Source organism: Anomaloglossus baeobatrachus, chromosome 1 (genome assembly GCF_048569485.1).
Source record: "Anomaloglossus baeobatrachus isolate aAnoBae1 chromosome 1, aAnoBae1.hap1, whole genome shotgun sequence".
Classification (NCBI taxonomy): Eukaryota; Metazoa; Chordata; class Amphibia; order Anura; family Aromobatidae; genus Anomaloglossus; species Anomaloglossus baeobatrachus.
The window spans coordinates 794,600,646-794,617,123 of NC_134353.1; the positions used below are offsets into that span (position 1 = coordinate 794,600,646).

At 50.0% G+C, this 16,478-nt stretch overlaps 1 protein-coding gene across 1 annotated transcript in view; it reads left to right on the forward strand.

Annotated features, from left to right (window-relative positions):
* The window catches only part of CCDC112 (coiled-coil domain containing 112), a 96,749-nt gene that overhangs the window by 14,233 nt on the left and 66,038 nt on the right, over positions 1 to 16,478 (forward strand). Inside the window, exons 3-4 of the mRNA XM_075341892.1 lie at positions 9,407 to 9,528; positions 9,634 to 9,723. Of these exons, the coding sequence (XP_075198007.1) occupies positions 9,407 to 9,528; positions 9,634 to 9,723 (212 nt within the window). The remainder of the gene's footprint in view (positions 1 to 9,406; positions 9,529 to 9,633; positions 9,724 to 16,478) is intronic.

The window sequence follows — 16,478 nt, forward strand, 5'->3', positions numbered from 1 at the left end:
CCTAAGTTAAACAATATAACAATATATGGAGGTCAGTGGGGAGCATACATACTGGCCCTGGTGGCAAGTGGGGAGCATACATACTGGCCAGTGGGGAGCATACATACTGGCCTTGGTGGCCAGTGGGGAGCATACATACTGGCCCTGGTGGCCAGTGGGAAACATGCATACTGGCCCTGGTGGCCAGTGGGGAGCATACATACTGGTCCTGGTGGCCAGTGGGGAGCATACATACTGGCCCTGGTGGCCAGTGGGGAGCATACATACTGGTCCTGGTGGCCAGTGGGGAGCATATATACTGGTCCTGGTGGCCAGTGGGGAGCATATATACTGGTCCTGGTGGCCAGTGGGGAGCTTACATACTGGCCTTGGTGGCCAGTGGGGAGCATACATACTGGCCCTGGTGGCCAGTGGGGAGCATACATACGTTCCAGTGGGGAGCATACATACTGGCCCTGGTGGCCAGTGGGGAGCATACATACAGTCCAGTGGGGAGCATACATACTGGCCCTGGTGGCCAGTGGGGAGCATACATACTGGCCCTGGTAGCCAGTGGGGAGCATACATACTGGCCCTGGTAGCCAGTGGGGAGCATACATACTGGCCCTGGTGGCCAGTGGAGCATACATACTGGCCCTGGGGGTGCTGAGGGCACAGGCAGGCAGCACTGCAGCAGTAGAGCCTGAGTGCTCCTCTGGCTGCCTTCTCTGAGTCCCCTGTGTGTCTGCTGCTTCTATTGCAGGCACAGGGGGGATCTGACAAGACACAAGTGCTGCTCCCCTGCTCTCCCCTCTTGCACTCACACTGCACTCTTCCTGCAGCTACTGGCTTAGATTACCGCAGTTGCAGAACAGACGTTTTGAAGTGGCCGCTGTTTAGCTGAGTCGGTCACGTGAGGATCCTGGGTAGAAGGGGCAGGTAAAGGGGGCGTGACCAGCATCGACAGCAGCAGGAGGGGACAAGGAAGGCATCCAAGGAGTGTGTGTGTCCAGCATTCAGAGTGGGCGTGGACGACAGTGAAAGGGGTGTGGCTAGCAGCATAGACGCCATGGAAGGCATCCAGAGACTGACCAGCATCCGGAGGAGCATAACTGGCAGCAAGAGGGGGCGTGATTGACAGAGTGGGGGGCGTGGCAGCTGCTTATCACTGCACTGCGGGATACATAGCTCCCGACAGTAAGAGTGGGGCTGAGGCATAAAAATTAAAATTTGTAGATCAGGCCACGCCTCCAACTCTGAGCTAAGACGGGCCGGTCACAGACAGTAGGCGGGCCGCATCTAGCCCATGGGCCGCCCCTTGCTCAGGTCTGCTCTAGAAGCTACTATATTAGCATATCAGATTGTCTTCCACTATTGATGGACCTCATCTCTTCAGGAAAACATACAACATGCAACAACCCCGCTGCCTCCTGACTAGCACTGGAGCTGTTCCATCCCCTTAATTTGCTATCTCCTTCCCCAATACCTTGTAGATTGTCAACCCATGAGCATCCTCTCCTTTTGTACACATCTGTCACTGTTAGTTCATGTTTATCGTTTTAATATTTTATATATGTGTGTATATCCTCTTCATATGTATAGCCAGTAATTAATCTGTTGTCCACTTGTGATGCCCCTGGACTAGTCAGGTCATCACAGGGTACTGCACGCTCTTTATCTCCCAGTGCAGGACTCAACCCCTCTTGGTTCTGGGTTCCCAACTTGCAGCACTCCAGCCTCCATCAGCATCCAAAATCCCAATCAAACCTCGCACCACATCCTGCCAGGCACACCAGTGGGCTGCTAAGCTGGAATAGGGCCGCCCACTTAGGGGTCAGGCAGGGAGGTGGGAGGTGACAAGTCAGTCGGCTCCAGGGAAGTGAAGTGAGAGGAGTTGAGTGGTAGCTCTCAAGCAGTGAGGAGCTCGGGGAAGCTGGGAGTTGGAGCTCCCAGGGGAGAAGCACATTGGGTTGCAGACGGTGGTCTGGACCCAGAGGAGTCGGAGACCCGGTCGCAGGATATTGGGACTGGGTGCCTGGCTAGTCGAGGAGGATGGTCAGCAGCTGCAGTCCAATAGCCATTCCGGGAGAGGCTTCAAGCAACCCAGCAATTAACCTGCGGAGGATACGGCCTTTATGGACTGTCCCTACGAAGCTCGGAGATCGGGGCACTAGCGCAACGAGGGGGATAGGGCTTTCCAAACAAAGCAGCCAACTGAAATCCCAAGCGTGAGCTCCTGAGAGCAAGCTCCTTTACTACCCATAGTAGAGAGCAGGGCCCGGACAGCTTCAAGCTTACGGGCCACTTGAACACTTCTAAAATTCTGTGCACGAAGGCAGGCTCCGGACCATCAGGCAGTACTGCAGGGGACGGAACCCGGACGAGCTCCCCCAAGAGGGCAGCAGCACCCAGAGGCTTGGTTTACCATGTTGTCAGCGTCTGCTTTCCGTTTGAGTGAGTACCTGATCAGCCCCTGCTACCCGCGAGCCTGCGCTCCCCCTGCAATCCATCCCACCATCCAGAGTCCCGGGGCCTTCCCCTACCCATAGAGGATAACGTCATCTGGCTTCCCCACTCCATCACTCCGGGTACTCCCAACGGCAGCGGCGGTACTCCCTATTACTGCACACAATGGGTGGCGTAAAGAACTATCTAATTCCCCTGTAAATAACCCCCCATCACGTTTTAGAGTGACCATGAACCCCCGGGTCCGGAGACCCTCAAGCCACGAGTAGCGACACCTGAATCCGAGCATTTGGACCGCTGGTGGGGCGGTACACATCTGAAACACACTAGTCAGACAACCCCTTTTCAATCTAAGTATTTTCCCTCATTAAAATAAAAACACTTGTACTCACCTCCGGCACCGTTCCAGTGGTGTTGTCACTCGCTCTACCAGGGCTCATATGATGTTGTTATGTCATGCGAGCACTGTAACCAATCAGCATCGGCTTCCTTCTTTTCGCCTTTGGATGTATCAAACATCAATAGGATGTGGGCAGCAAGCCGCAGCTCTGACTTCCTCTTGATGTTCAATTTGTCTGAAGTTGTGGAGAGTAAAGTCGGCTCTGATTGGGTGCAGGGCTCGCGGGATGTAACCTCGTCACATGAGCTTCGGGAGAGCGAGTGCCGACACCTCTGGGACGGTTAGTATAAGTGTTTTTATTTTAGTGGAGGCAAACACTTATATTGAGAAGGAGATGTCTTAGTAGTGGATAATCCCTTTTAATGAATGGTTCTTTAAAATAAATAATAGTAATAATATATTTGAATTTCTTTATCGTTCCTTTGGGAGACCCAGACCATGGGTGTTTAGCTTCTGCCTCCGGAGGACACACAAAGTACTACACTTAAAAGTGTAGCTCCTCCCTCTGAGCTTATACACCCCCTGGTAGCCAGTTCTAGCCAGTTTATCGCTTTGTGTTCAGGAGGCCATACATCCACACATGCATTCTCATCTGATTTGTTTGACTTTTGGAAAGAGTTTGAAGAAAAGCGGGTCCATATCTGGACTCCCGGCATGTCCCTTCTCACCCCACTGTGTCGGCGGTGTTGTTAAGGTTGATTTACAAGGCTGAAGCCTTACATGCCGCGCTCCTTCACCATCCCTTCTGGGCTCTGGCTTGAAGTGGGAGCCAGCACGGTCTCCATGCCTGGCAGGAGTCCGGTCTCCATCCACAGCCCCTTGAGGATTCTGTTGGACCGGAGCACTCATCCCCAGGGACATGGCCCTGCGTCTCAGCAGCTAAGTACTTGAGACGTTTATGTTGGGGGTCCCGGTTCTTTATTGTATGGGGAGAGTATGCTGTATGTGATTGTTTTTAACTTTTCCGGCGGGTTCTCCAGCTTTTGCCAGAGAACCGCGCCGATGGTGCCTGCTTGTCGGCCTCGCCGATTAAATTTAGGCCCCGGCTTCACCGGAGGCCTAGTTTTGTTTTCCTGCCCTTGCATGTCACTCATGCAGAGGGACAGGTTCGGCTCCTCCCGGCGGCCGTTCTACACAGGGGAGGGACACTCCCCACTGCTGGGGCGTCCTTCCTTCCCTGCAGGTCTCTATAGCCCTCCAGTTCCCGCTCTTTTATAGGAACGCCCCCTCTCTTCTCAGGCAGAGTTCACTCTGCTCTGGGACATCCTGCATTCTGCATCTCTGCTGAGGTGCTGCGCACTGGGGGACCGAGCTTCGGGATCTGGAGGGCACACAACACCGCGCTCAGCGGTCTGGTAAGCCACAGCCGGTCTCCGGTTGTGGACCTCTGTATATTCTCCCTGGGGTTCATTCTCTGCAAAGCCCCCACTCCAGCAGCATGTCTCACACAAGGAGCAAGGCTCCAAAGCTTTATGCTGCATGCACTGCATGTAAGCTCCTGCTGCCCGAGCCGAGCATTTATCCACACTGTGATGGTTGCTCTAACTTGGCGGTGCCACAGCCTGGAGTCTCACCCCCAGTGGTCTCTCAGGCTACTGCTGCTGCACCTGTGACTGAACCCCCGGCCTGGGTAGAGTCCTTTTCTAGGTCCATATCCCAGTCATTTGCTGAGTCCATGGGACTTTTGTCCAGGACTTTGATGAATATGCATCAGCCCCCCTCACAGGGTGCCTCTAATACTCTTGACAGAGGACTCCTATCCTCTGACCTCCGTCCATCAGAGCTCACGGAGGATTCATCATCTGATCCCAGACCCCGTCCTTCTAAGAGAAGGCGCAGGGTTTCCTCCCCCTCCCCATCCCACGGCTCTGTCTCAAGAGCTGACTCTCAAGATGAGGAGGATGCCCTCACTGGGGGCTCGGAGACTATGTATCCCATCGATTTCTCTGAGGGTGACTCGGACCTTAGTGATTTGATTGCTTCTATTAATTCTGTGCTGGATCTCAATCCGCCAGTGTCAGAGGAGCAACTCTCTTTGGCAGAAAAACATCAGTTTACCTCACCTAAGAGAGTGAAGAGTGTGTTCTTTAACCACTCCAGTTTTCAGACCGCTGTGACCAAACCCAGGGCCTGCCCTGACAAACGCTTTCCAAAGCGTGGTTCTGATAACCGGTTTCCATTTCCACCTGAGGTGGTCAAGGAGTGGTCTCACTCCCCAAAGGTAGACCCTCCGGTGTCTAGGCTATCAGCCCGGACCGTTGTGTCGGTGGCTGACGGCACCTCACTTAAGGATTCCACTGACCGTCAGATTGACCTTCTGGCCAAATCTGTGTATGAAGCTGCGGGGGCCGCGTTTTCCCCGACTTTTGCAGCAGTGTGGGCTCTCAAAGCCATCTCTGCTTCTCTAGAGGAGATGCATTCCCTCACCAAGGAATCTATGCCTGAGATGGTTACCTTAACTGCTCAGGCTTCAGCTTTTTCATCTTATGCCATGTCTGCCATGCTAGAGGCTGCTCACCGCACTGCGGTGGCTTCAGCTAATTCTCTTGTTATCCGCAGGATTTTGTGGCTTCGAGAGTGGAAGGCAGATGCTTCTTCCAAGAAGTTTCTTGCTGGGCTCCCTTTTGCTGGTTCACGGCTGTTTGGTGAACAGCTGGATGAAATCATTAAAGAAGCTACTGGCGGGAAGAGTACTTCCATGCCACAAACCAAGACCAGGAAACCCGCCCAGGGTAGGAATCAATCGAGGTTTCGTTCCTTTCGTTCCTCCAACTGGTCATCCTCTAAGCCTTCCGCCTCGTCCGCTAACTCAGCCAAGGATCAGAAATCCAACTGGCGCCCGAAAGCGCGTCCGCAGAAGACCGCAGGAGGTTCTGCCACTAAGGCAGCTTCCACATGACTCTCGGCCCGCTCCAACCACGTCCTTAGTCGGTGGCAGGCTCTCCCACTTTGGCGACGCTTGGTTAAAGCAAGTCTCCGATCAGTGGGTGAGAGACATCGTATCTCATGGCTACAGGATAGAATCCTCTTCCAGCCCTCCAAACAGATTTTTTCTCTCAACTCCCCCCTGCTCCAAGGCCGCCGCCTTCTCGCAGGCCGTGGCGTCCTTGCAGGCAAACGGAGTGATTGTCCCAGTTCCCGTTCAGGAACGGTTCAGAGGTTTTTACTCAAATCTCTTCCTAGTTCCAAAAAAGGACGGTACCTTCCGGCCCATCCTGGATCTCAAGCTTCTCAACAAGCATGTTCGGGTGCGGCATTTTCGCATGGAGTCACTGCGATCAGTCATTGCCTCTATGACCCAAGGGGAGTTCCTGGCGTCCATCGACATCAGAGATGCCTATCTACATGTGCCAATCGCAGTGTCACATCAGCGTTGGTTACGTTTTGCGATAGGAGAGGATCATTTCCAATTCGTGGCTCTCCCCTTCGGGTTAGCCACGGCCCCTCAGGTATTCACCAAGGTCATGGCGGCAGTGATTGCGGTCCTGCACCTCCAGGGGTTGGCTGTGCTCCCCTACCTGGACGACCTTCTGGTCAAGGGTCTATCCAGCGCAGACTGTCAGCGGAGTGTTTCGCTCACTCTCGCCACCCTAGCCCAATTCGGGTGGATTGTCAATCTTCACAAATCCACTCTGACACCGACTCAGAGTCTCACGTACCTAGCGATGCAGTTCGAGACTTTACCGGCACTTGTGAAGTTGCCCTTAATCAAACAGCAGTCTCTCCGGCTAGCGGTGCGCTCTCTGCTGAGGCCCCGCCGTTATACCCTCAGGCGCCTGATGCAGGTGCTGGGTCAAATGGTGGCTTCCATGGAGGCGGTTCCCTTTGCCCAGTTCCATCTGCGTCCTCTGCAGCTGGACATCCTCCGCTGTTGGGACAAGCGAACTTCCTCCTTACAGAGGTTAGTGGCTCTGTCGCCACGGACCAGGAGCTCTCTTCAGTGGTGGCTTCAACCCCTCTCCCTGTCCCAAGGGCGCTCCTTCCTGGCTCCGTCCTGGGTGATTCTCACCACGGATGCCAGCCTATCCGTCTGGGGAGCGGTACATCTCCACCACAGAGCTCAGGGCACTTGGACTCCGTCCGAGTCAGCCCTTTCAATCAATGTGCTGGAAACCAGAGCTGTGCTTCTAGCTCTCCTAGCCTTTCACCACCTGTTGGCGGGCAGGCACATTCGAGTCCAGTCAGACAACGCGACAGCGGTTGCCTACATCAATCACCAAGGCGGGACACGCAGCCGCCTGGCAATGTTGGAGGTCCAACGCATTCTTCAATGGGCGGAGGACTCCAAGTCCACCATATCCGCAGTCCACATCCCTGGCGTAGAAAACTGGGAGGCAGATTATCTCAGCCGTCAATCCGTGGACGGTGGCGAGTGGTCCCTGCACCCGGCAGTGTTTCAGTCAATCTGCCGCAAGTGGACCTAATGGCATCCCGTCACAACAACAAGGTTCCGGTTTACGTGGCTCGCTTCCACGATCCTCAGGCCTTCGCCGCGGACGCTCTGGTTCAAGACTGGTCCCAGTTTCGTCTGTCCTACGTGTTTCCCCCTCTAGCTCTCTTGCCCAGAGTCCTGCGCAAGATCAGAATGGAGGACTGTCGAGTCATTCTCATTGCACCGGACTGGCCCAGGCGAGCTTGGTATCCGGACCTGCTCCAACTGTCCGTGGAGAAGCCGTGGCATCTTCCGGACCGTCCAGACCTGCTCTCGCAAGGTCCATTTTTCTGCCGGAATTCTGCGGCACTCAAATTGACGGCGTGGCTCTTGAGTCCTGGATTTTGACGACTTCTGGTATTCCTCCTGAAGTCATCTCCACTATGACCCGGGCCCGTAAGTCTTCCTCCGTCACGATCTATCACAGGACTTGGAAAATTTTCCTGTCCTGGTGTCGCTCTTCCGGCCATTCTCCTTGGCCATTCTCGTTGCCGACTCTTCTGTCTTTTTTACAGTCCGGTCTGCAGCTAGGACTGTCCCTCAACTCTCTCAAGGGACAAGTCTCAGCTCTGTCAGTTTTGTTCCAGCGGCATCTTGCTCGGCTGTCTCAGGTCCGCACCTTCATGCAAGGTGCGTCTCACATCATTCCACCTTATCGGCGGCCCTTGGATCCCTGGGACCTTAACTTGGTCCTCACGGTATTGCAGAAACCCCCCTTTGAGCCTCTTAGGGAGGTTTCTTTGTATCGTCTTTCTCAAAAGGTGGCCTTTCTAGTTGCCATAACTTCTCTCAGGAGAGTCTCTGATTTGGCTGCGCTCTCATCGGAGTCACCTTTTTTGGTTTTTCACCAAGACAAGGTAGTTCTCCGTCCGACCCCGGACTTTCTTCCTAAGGTGGTCTCTCCCTTCCACCTTAACCAGGATATTTCCTTGCCTTCCTTCTGTCCGACCCCTGTTCATCGCTTTGAGAAAGCGCTGCATACTCTAGATCTGGTGCGTGCTCTCCGGATTTATGTGGCTCGCACCGCTGTGCTTAGGCGGTGCACCTCTCTTTTTGTGCTAACCACAGGGCGGCGCAAGGGTCTCTCTGCTTCTAAGCCGACCTTGGCCCGTTGGATTAGATCGACCATTTCGGACGCCTACCAGAGTACTCAGGTGCCTCCCCCGCCGGGGATCAAAGCACACTTGGCCAGAGCTGTCGGTGCCTCTTGGGCTTTTAGGCACCAGGCTACGGCTCAACAAGTCTGTCAGGCTGCCACTTGGACTAGCTTGCATATCTTTTCGAAGCACTACCAAGTGCATGCTCATGCTTCGGCAGATGCGAGCTTGGGCAGACGCGTCCTTCAGGCGGCTGTCGCCCACTTGTGAAGTTAGGCTCCGCCTACTTCTTAGTTTTTTCTGTTTATTCCCACCCAGGGACAGCTTTGGAACGTTCCATGGTCTGGGTCTCCCAAAGGAACGATAAAGAAAAAGAGAATTTTGTTACTTACCGTAAATTCTTTTTCTTATAGTTCCGTATTGGGAGACCCAGCACCCTCCCTGTTGCCTGTTGGCAATTTTCTTGTTCCGTGTGTTATCACCGGCTGTTGTCGTGGACAGAGTCTCCGGTTGTTCCGGTTCTTACTCGGTTCTACTTGTGGGTGGCTATTCTCCTTCAGCTTTTGCACTAAACTGGCTAGAACTGGCTACGAGGGGGTGTATATGCTCAGAGGGAGGAGCTACACTTTTAAGTGTAGTACTTTGTGTGTCCTCCGGAGGCAGAAGCTAAACACCCATGGTCTGGGTCTCCCAATACGGAACTATAAGAAAAAGAATTTACGGTAAGTAACAAAATTCTCTTTTTTATACATATATGACTGTGAATGGATGTCATAACACAAGTAACTATAAAGTGGCATAGAAACACTTGGAATCTTACCCTATGTAACTATTCATTGTGCTTTCCAAATTGGTTGTTAAGAACAGCTTGGCATCTCTGAGTGAGTCTCTAGTTTTTTGGCTTCAGCTTTCCCAATAATAAAAAATCTCATTGCTGCTATTGGTTTTAGCCTAATTTACCTGTCTACTTTTTTGATTTGCATGTGATTTGTCTGATTTCTATTTTTATCCCATTTTTTTTTCTTCCTTTAGAATAGCTGTTTTAGAAAAAGACAAGAATGGGCATCTCTATAACAAGAAGAATGACTTCCGTATTGAGTACAGTATGCTGGACGAGTATGAGCAAAAGCTGGCAAACAGCAGAAAAGCAGAGAGTATGCATTAGATTTACTGTATTATTGTTTTATCTGATGTTTGTATTGATATAGTTTTAGACATGTGACACAGGTTGTTTTTTATCCTGTCACTTTTGTTCACAGAAAATAAAACCGAACAACAACTCACAAAAATCCACAACAATGTCCGGCGGCTCCAGCTCCAGCTTAAAGATGTGAAACCTACCCCCGAGTGTAAGTACGCTGCACAGAGATATAAGACAGAATTGTAAATGCAAATCAAATAATTAGGGTATTTTAATACAGCACAAGTCAAAATAATATAAAAGCACACCCCTGCGGAATTTTTATAACCAACTTTATGAGGTAGCCACCAGCAGCCACATGTTTTTTTTCCATAGACGTTTAGTAGCTTTAGTCAAATTATTGTGGAGGCCAGGTCATCTGAAACAACACTCCATGGCTTTGCTTTTTACCAGGTTGGTAATTCTGGCAGTATGTTTTGTCATTGTCCTGTCAAAAAAAAATGATAGCCCAATTGAGTTAAACCAGTCTTGAGATTTATGCTACCCGATCTACAGGTAACATGAATCAGAATCTTCATTATTACAGCCATGACCAACCAGAAAATAATTTTCCACAAGAGTACACAAGCTCAAGAATGTATTAATTTAATCATTAAAAATTTCAGAAACAACTTATTAGACCAAAATATGTCAAATTCAGGTAACAAGGATCGCTAGTTGCAAATGATCTACAGCAAAATATACCAGTGGTTAACTGGGTATAGAATCCATGTCCACTGCCAAAATACAGAGTTTACAATAATACATAAATGAACTATAATCAATCAGAAAATAGTACAAAAGGTAATAAGTACCACCTAGTGGTGAAAAAATAATGTGGTCATATCTATAGTAGAATATTAATTTCAATATAAGCCATATAGTATTTATTCACAATCAAATACTAGATAATGACCACTACCTAGTGGTAAAAAAGGTAGTATAACCACGTCAATACCAATGACAGATTCTAATAAAAATTCTGTCCCCATAAAAAAATGTAAACTTACTATGTGCTTGGTATCTGCCAGACAGAATTTCTATTAGAAGTGGACATGGATTCTGTGGCCAGTTAACCATTGGTATTTTGTGCTGTGGATCATTTGGAACTAGCGATCCTTGTTAACTGAATTTGACATATTTTGGTCTAATAAGTTGTTTCTGAAATTGTTAATGATTAAATTAATAAATTCTTGAGCTTTTATGCTCTTGTGGAAATTTATTTTCTGGTTGGTCATACTGTTTTGAGTTTAGCTCCACTACATGTATTGGTACCTTGTGAACACCTTATACTGATTATTACAGACATGTATGTTTTACAGTACGCTCACACAAACGTATAACAATGCCGTGTGGTATCCTATGTTTTATCAGATAACACTCAGACCAGTGTTCTACTACGGGGCATTACAGATCCATAATCCTTTTTCTGTCATGCCGATTCGACATCAGAAAAACAGAAAACAATCGCAGCATACCGTGAGTGGCTCCAATAGTTGGATCATATGTGCACATACAAGTCTATGAGTGTGAGTGAAACATCGGATTGCATTCAGATGTCATCTGAGTGCAGTCCAATTACTGCGGACACAAGCAATGGAGAATATAGAGAAGTTAAGTTTTCTGTCTTCTCTGCATCTGTGTACATTTCCCAAAGGGAAACCTTTGTGGGTGAGTCCCTAATACACTTTAAGTTGATCTCTCTGATCAAACTAAAGAATGTATGTCTGGAACACCAATGGTGTGAACATGGTGCAAGACTCAAAAACATAACTATGCAATAGGATAAAGAGTTGCACACAAGTCACAATGTATATGGGAATGATGAAAAGCAAAACTGCTATGGGAATACTAGACTGAAAAATACAATGAACTATCTGAAAAAGGGAAAAACATGAAAATGGAATATGCATAACTGCTATGAATAATAGGAAAAAAAGAGATGTTTAGCCATTGTATTGATCAATGCAAAACAGCCCCAAAACCAACGCCAAGGTAATCTCTATTTTTGGGGTTCTTAGCTTATATGTACCATCACCTGCAGTTAAAAAACTTGCTCTGTATGGGAAGCAAAGGACCAAGCTATATATATGTGAAGTGAAACAAATGGCTGTGGGTGATCAAGTCCTCCAGCCCTACAGTGCCATGCAGAAAACAAAAGTGTGGTATAAAACGCAGGCCGTATAGAGAAGGCACTATATACCACTTTCGTGCTATCACAATGTTCAGGCCAAACTGTCACCTTTCATCAATTTCAGGAGATAGTGATCAAGGCCTTAATGTTTTGAAGTCGGAAAGCAACGGGCCCCAGTGCCTTTGGAACTGAAGATGGCTCAACATTTCCCAAGTGAGGTCTCTCAAACTGTAAAGAGAGGAAGGTTGCAAAAAAAAAAAAAAAATGCCGAGTGTGTTACAGAAGGGGGTAAGAAAGGACACCACTTCCCAATGTGACAACTGGCCTATGCATACCAGAATGTTCTAAAGTCTACCACTCATCCAAGGACTACTAAATTTTATTTCTACAAAACTCACATATGCTAAAATTATAAAACTCTCATACCAGGTAAATACCTTGATCAATTCTATTATATGGTCACTTGTGGGAGGGGAGTTTCTACTGTTTTGGCACCTCAAGGACTCTCCAAACGTGACATGATACCTGCAGACCATTCCATCAAAGTCTGCTCTTCAAAACGTCACTTCTTGGCAGTGTGCCTATACAGTAGTTTTCCACCACATATGGAATATCGATATACTCAAGAGAAATTGCAAATTCAAATAGTAGTTTCTTTCCGCTCACCTATTCAGTGTCTATATTACTGGCTGTGAATCCACTTGATACTGTGCGGTGCAAGGAAAACAAGACGCTGGGCAATCCAGGATACTCGTATGCAAAAGGAGATCCAGCACTCGTCCAGATAAAATCAATTACTTTATTTCAAAAAATTATTACAAACATGGCCCATAAAATAGAACATGGTATTAGCACCAATGCACACCGCTTACGCGTTTCAGACCGTGAGGTCCTTACTCATAGCATAGATAAATTTACAACATAAGCCATTTTTATAAAGCTAGAGAGGGAGTAAATCACAAGACAATGTCATTCGTAATTAGAATATTCAAATGTGCAATTATACAATGAAACAATTATTCAATAAAGGATTGCACTCTTTAGAATGTTATCAAAGGCTCCAAAAGACAATTACCCAAACTTCATCAGTATAACCTGTCTCAAGCTATTGTCCAGAGTTCGCTGTTATCACTCCCATGTTAAAGATACATTGAGAAACATACACAGGGCACACATGAATTATACATTTTCAATAATATACAATCTTAAGAATGGCAAATCATCAGATATTTAAAATCCACATATTTTCTCATTTTAATAGTAAAGATTTTCCATTACCTCATTTAATATTGGATTTATTTCCAAAGCTTTTACCCTGAGCTCACTAATGTTTCACAGATGGGGGTATTTGTTCACTCAGGAGAAAGTGCACAAGAAATTGTACAATGCATTTCTTTGTCGCTCCATTGGGAGACCCAGACAATTGGGTGTATAGGCTATGCCTCCGGAGGCCGCACAAAGTATTACACTAAAAGTGTAAAGCCCCTCCCCTTCTGCCTATACACCCCACGGGCTCCTCAGTTTTTTGCTTTGTGCGAAGGAGGCAGACATGCACGCATAGCTCCACAGATTAGTCAGCAGCAGCTGCTGACTATGTCGGATGGAAGAAAAGAGGGCCCATAACAGGGCCCCCAGCATGCTCCCTTCTCACCCCACTCTTGTCGGCGGTGTTGTTAAGGTTGAGGTATCCATTGCGGGTACGGAGGCTGGAGCCCACATGCTGTTTTCCTTCCCCATCCCATTTAGGGCTCTGGGTGAAGTGGGATCCTAATCGGTCTCCAGGCACTGAGACCGTGCTCCATCCACAGCCCCTGGGGACTCTGCTGGATAATGGAGCCGAGTATCGTCAGGGACATGGCCCTGCTACTTTGAGGTACTCTGTGTCCCCGTGGGGACCGCGCACAGAAACACTCCAGCATTGCTGGGTGTGTTAGTACGCCGGGGACAGCGGCGCTGACCGCAATTGTGCCATCACACGCTGCAGCGTGGCTGGGTGTGTAGTGTATTGGGGACTACCGCGCTGACCGCCGCTGCCATTGTTATACATGCGGCGCGGCTGGGACTGTTAGTGCGCCGGGGACATCCGCGCCGACCGCGCTTATACGGCGGCCGCGCTTATTACTCTAGTCCCCGGCTTTTGCGGCCTAGTCTCATTCTCTTCCCGCCCCCAGGCCTGCCAGTCAGGGGAAGGGCGGGACGCTGTACAGAATGTCAGCACTGAGGGCTGGAGCATGCTTTGCATACTCCACCCCCCTCACTGTGCACAGTGGGGCACCAGTTTCCCGCACTTTCTAGGGCACGCCCACGGCCCCCTCCTCTCCTCAGGACGCCGGCAGCCATTCCTGTCAGCTCTTCTGACGCTGGAGAGGGGAGACAAGCTCTGGGAGACCCAGGCAGGGATTCTGGTGGCCACACAACCGTTTTGAGCGGCCGGTAAGCAGCACCTCTGGTGCTGGCCCCACTTGTGCAGAAGTGTACTTATAGATTATATGATTATAGGCTATACTTTACACTGTATAGTGCACGGTTGATTTTTGGCTATATACCCTCCTGGGTTGCTCAGGGGAGACAACAGCATGGCGCCCACAAGAAGCAGGGGTGCCAAAACACAGGCTTACTATGCTGCCTGCGCCGCATGTACGGCTTCACTACCGGCAGGTTCCACTGACCCTCATTGTGTGCACTGCTCGGCCCCTGTGGCACTTACTCAGCCGGAGCCTCTGCTAAGGGTGGCCCAGGGGGAACCACCTGCTAACACTGTCCAGGTGACAGGGACGGAGTTTACAGTTTTTACTGAAAGGCTGTCTGAGACTATGGCTAAGATACTAGAAGCTTTGCAGTCCAGACCGGTATCTCAGACCATGGGCACTGTGGAATCATTGCCCCCTGGTTCCCCTCCGTTGGAACAACCATGTCCTCCCGGGGTGTCTCATAGATCCCAGGGTGAGGTCTCTGACACGGACCGCAGTCCCAGACCGCCTAAGCGAGCTCGCTGGGAAATTCCCTCGACATCATCACATTGTTCAGGGTCTCAGCGGGAGGACTCTCTGTATGATGCAGTGGAGGTAGCTGATCAGGATTCTGATCCTGAGGCCGCTCTCAACCTTGATACTCCTGATGGGGACGCCATAGTGAATGATCTTATCGCGTCCATAAATCAAATGTTGGATATTTCTCCCTCAGCTCCTCCAGTAGAGGAGTCAGCTTCTCAGCAGGAGAAATTCCGTTTCAGGTTCCCCAAGCGTACAACGAGTATGTTTCTGGACCACTCTGACTTCAGAGAGGCAGTCCAGAAACACCGGGCTTGTCCAGATAAGCGTTTTTCTAAGCGCCTTAAGGATACACGTTATCCCTTTCCCCCTGACGTGGTCAAGGGCTGGACTCAGTGTCCCAAGGTGGATCCTCCAATCTCCAGACTGGCGCCTAGATCCGTAGTGGCAGTTGAAGATGGGGCTTCACTCAAGGATGCCACTGACAGACAGATGGAGCTCTGGTTGAAATCCATCTATGAAGCTATCGGCGCGTCTTTTGCTCCAGCATTTGCAGCCGTATGGGCACTCCAAGCTATCTCAGCGGGTCAAGCGCAAATTGACGCACTCACACGTACGTCTGCGCCGCAAGTGGCTTCCATAACATCTCAAAAGTCGGCATTTGCGTCTTACGCTATTAATGCTGTCCTGGACTCTGCGAGCCGTACGGCAGGGCCTTGTGGCTGCGGGAATGGAAGGCAGATTCGGCTTCCAAAAAGTGCTTAACCGGTTTGCCTTTTTCTGGCGACCGTTTGTTTGGTGAGAGATTGGATGAAATCATCAAGCAATCCAAGGGAAAGGAAACATCCTTACCCCAGGCCAAACCAAACTTACCCCAACAGAGGAGGGGACAGTCGAGGTTTCGGTCCTTTCGGGGTGCGGGCAGGTCCCAATTCTCCTCGTCCAAAAGGCCTCAGAAGGATCAGAGGAACTCCGATTCATGGCGGTCTAAGTCACGCCCTAAAAAGACCGCCGGAGGTGCCGCTACCAAGGCGGCTTCCTCATGACTTACGGCCGCTTCACACCGCATCCTCGGTCGGTGGCAGGCTCTCCCGCTTTTGCGACACCTGGCTGCCACAGGTAAAAGACCGTTGGGTGAGAGACATTCTGTCTCACGGTTACAGGATAGAGTTCAGCTCTCATCCTCCGACTCGATTCTTCATGACATCTCCGCCTCCCGAGCAAGCCGATGCTCTTCTGCAGGCGCTGGGCACTCTGAAGGCAGAAGGAGTGGTGGTCCCTGTTCCTCTTCAGCAACAGGGTCACAGTTTTTACTCCAACTTGTTCGTGGTTCCAAAGAAGGACGGGTCTTTCCGTCCTGTCCTGGACCTAAAACTGCTCAACAAACACGTAAAGACCAGGCGGTTCCGGATGGAATCCCTCCGCTCCGTCATCGCCTCAATGTCTCAAGGAGATTTCCTTGCATCGATCGATATCAAAGATGCTTATCTCCACGTTCCGATTGCTCCAGAGCATCAGCGCTTTCTGCGCTTCGCCATAGGAGACGAACACCTTCAGTTCGTGGCACTGCCTTTCGGCCTGGCGACAGCCCCACGGGTTTTCACCAAGGTCATGGCTACAGTAGTCGCGGTCCTCCACTCTCAGGGACACTCAGTGATCCCTTACTTAGACGATCTGCTGGTCAAGGCTCCCTCTCAAGAGGCATGCCAGCACAGCCTCACCGCTACTCTGGAGACTCTCCAGAGTTTCGGGTGGATCATCAATTTTCCAAAGTCAAATCTGACACCGGCCCAATCGCTG